The 2979-nt window shown below is 54.7% G+C and overlaps 1 protein-coding gene across 1 annotated transcript in view; it reads left to right on the top strand.

Moving 5' to 3' along the window:
• The window catches only part of LOC103070207 (ETS variant transcription factor 3 like), a 5903-nt gene extending 5267 nt beyond the window's left edge, over window positions 1-636 (top strand). Inside the window, exon 5 of the mRNA XM_007457863.1 lies at window positions 182-636. Within this exon, the coding sequence (XP_007457925.1) occupies window positions 182-636 (455 nt within the window). The remainder of the gene's footprint in view (window positions 1-181) is intronic.
• The last annotated feature ends 2343 nt before the right edge of the window (window positions 637-2979 follow it).

The raw sequence follows: 2979 nt of genomic DNA on the forward strand, positions 1-2979 counted from the left end.
CTGGGGCGCCGCAACAGGGGAGGCCACAACGGTGAGAGGCCCGCATACCGCAAAAAAAAAAAAAAAAGAAATGGGAAGTGGGCAGAGAAAGGAGACATCTCCAGCAGTGGGGACTCACTGATCCTTTCTCTCTCTCTCTCTCTCTCTCTCTCTCTCTCTCTCTCTCTCTCTCCCTCTCTAGGACTTGGCTCTGCCCCAGCCCCCTGCCGGCTCAGCCCTTGCTGCCATTTGGGGAGCCCCCAAGACGAGCCTCCCAGTTTTGCCTCCTTCACGCCTCCCCTGCCACCCCCTGTCCCCTCTGACTGGCCCCACCTCTCAGGGCCTTTTTTGCCCCCTGTCCCCGCAGGGCATCACTTCCCAGGGTCCTCCATGCCGGACACCCTGCTCCCAGGACCCGCAGGGGCCCCAGGGGCCCGGCATTTTCCCGGCCTTCCTCTGTTGGCCGGGCTGGCGCAGGGGGCTGGGGAGAGGCTCTGGCTCTCAAGCCTGAGGCCCGAGGGGCTGGAGGTAAAGCCTGATTCCACGATGGATCCCTGCTTCTCCTCAGAGAGGCAGGAACCCTACATGGTAGAGGAAAGTCCTGTGTCCCCCAATCTGGAGAACTTCGAGGCAGTGTGGCCCTTGGATCCTCCTTAATGGGAGAGGAAGATGTGAAGTGGGAGGTGTCCCCCAAACTCCATCTCACCTCTTATCTACCTCCCTTCTGGCTTTGCTCCTTCCCCTGGCTGGAAACAGCTTTAAATTGTAGAACGATCTGAAGGAACGGAGTTGCACCCAAGGAGATGGGGGGCATCGCAGGGAAAAAGCGAATGTGGGGATGGGGAAAATTGAGGCAGAGTGCCCCCTCCCACCAAATTGCTAATCAGATTAAGGAGACATTCTTAATCTCAACTTTTTTTGAGGGAGAAAGAGAATAAGGTTTTCATAGGTTTCCATCATTTGAAAGACCCTATACCTGTCCACATGAGACGGGAAATTAAGAGTCAAAGTTGGGCAAGGGTCAGGAGTTGTTTTGTTCTCCGAGTCTCAGGGCAACTCCTTTCTTCGCTGGGGCCCTTGTGCCTCATCAGGCTAAGGTCTCCCCTCTCTCTCCTGCCCCTCCATGCAGCTCTCTCCGATCCCTCTGATTTCTGCGACATTGGGAGCTCCTGTCCCCTCCTTTCCCCAAGACCCAAGCAAGTGGGGTCAGGAGGGATGGGCCTCGTCAGCTCTGTAACACTCCACTGCAGACCATGAATAAAATGCCCTTGGCAAACCTCCCTCTTGGCTGACCACCCCCTGCTGCGTTCCTGCTGCCATCTGATCTGGTATGGAGTTAAACACCACCCAGGATTCCTGATGGGAAGCGGGGAGGGGGGTTGGAAGGAAGAGTAGGAATCAAGCCAGCCACTTTCTTCCCTTCTGCTGCCATCATGTCCCAGAGAGAAAGGCTGAAGCTGTAGCCCGAGGAGCTGCCCTGGCCAGTGAGAAACCAGCCTCAAGGAAGGAACCTAAGAGCAGAGCATGGGTCTTCACAGAATGACCCCCAGATCCCTGCCATGGACCTCTGAGCAGAGTTTTAAGGGCTGGGGATGAAGGAGGGAGTTGGAAGGGGTCCCTCTCCCTCTGCACCCCAGGTCCTAAGAATGACAAGGGGAGCCAACTGAAGCATCAGGTGGCTGGGGGAGGAGGGGATACATGGAGAGGGGTCTTTTGCTCGGCCAAGGAAAGGCCAAAAGAGAAGAATGTTCCAGGAGCCAAGGCAATGGAACCATATTGCTCTCCTATCTCTAGGCTGCCAATTACAGGTTTAGGATTTGTCTCCACTTTCTTCCCAAGATGGAGAGCAGAAACTAAGGAGGCACAGAGGGTCCCTTTGTCCATCATTTGTCCCTGGCCCTCATCCAAAGAGTAGGGGTGCATCCCTCTCTCAGAGCTCCCTATTCATTCTGCTACCCACTGCCTCTCAGTCCTTTGGGGCAGGCGCATGTTCTCATGGATGAACTGGGGAAGGAGAGACCCAGAGTAAGGCAGGGCTAAGCCCTCACCGCACAGAAAGGTTAAGATGAGCAAGGAACCCAGCTCCCAGGCTTCCAAGCGGGGTATAGGCCAGGAGAAAGGATCTGTGAGTGGGCTTCATCACAGTCTCCCTCCTTTACCCCAGATGCCAAAAAAGGGGACCTCAGAGTGTCGCTCCCAGGAGATCCTAGGAGCTATAGTGAAAACTGCTCCCAAAGTCACAGGCCCAGGCCCATCCCAGCCCTACAAGAAGGACGAACACCCAGCCTGGGGCTTTCCCATCATCCTGTCCAGTTTGGGGAGACAAAGAGCTAGTGTTGTCTGCTGTGGCACAAAGAACTGGATCACACTGTCATAGGGTTTGGGTCCTGTTCAGAGAGGCCAGCCTCGGGAACAGGGTCCCATAACAAGGACCCCCATGTGTCCTCTGCCTGACCCCTCCTCCTCTTCAGAAGTTCGTGGTTGCTATGACCCCCCCCCCATTTCAGGCAATGAAAAATGCTTTGTGGTCACTTTTCTAAAATTTCTTTTTAGAGTAGGTGAACCCAGGAGACTGAAAGCTCAGCTTCAGAGGACATAAATTTCCAGGTGGTGCACTCTGCGTTTTAGACAACAGATTCAAGGAGAGCAGAGTTTCTCAACTTCGGCACTATTACCATTTTCGGCTGCAAAATTCTTAGCTGTGAGGAGCTATCCTATGCATTGCAGGATGTTTAGTATATCCCTGGCCTCTAGATACGAGTAGCACCCTCCCCCAGCCTCCTCTTCTAGACCTGGTGAAATGTTCCCCCCAGGGGAAGAAACCGTGCCTGGTTGAGAATCACTTAAGAGAGGCTTCAGCAAGTCCAGATGTTCTGGCAAAGATGCGACCCAGGCTCCACCAACGCGAAGAGAACTGTTGGTTTACACGTTGCAAGAGTGCCCTCTGGTGGCCAGAGTCAACACCAGCGATCCGAAGAGTTCGGAGCTCGGGTCCAGGCT

Source organism: Lipotes vexillifer, unplaced genomic scaffold (genome assembly GCF_000442215.2).
Source record: "Lipotes vexillifer unplaced genomic scaffold, Lipotes_vexillifer_v1.1 scaffold238, whole genome shotgun sequence".
NCBI classification, from domain to species: Eukaryota; Metazoa; Chordata; class Mammalia; order Artiodactyla; family Lipotidae; genus Lipotes; species Lipotes vexillifer.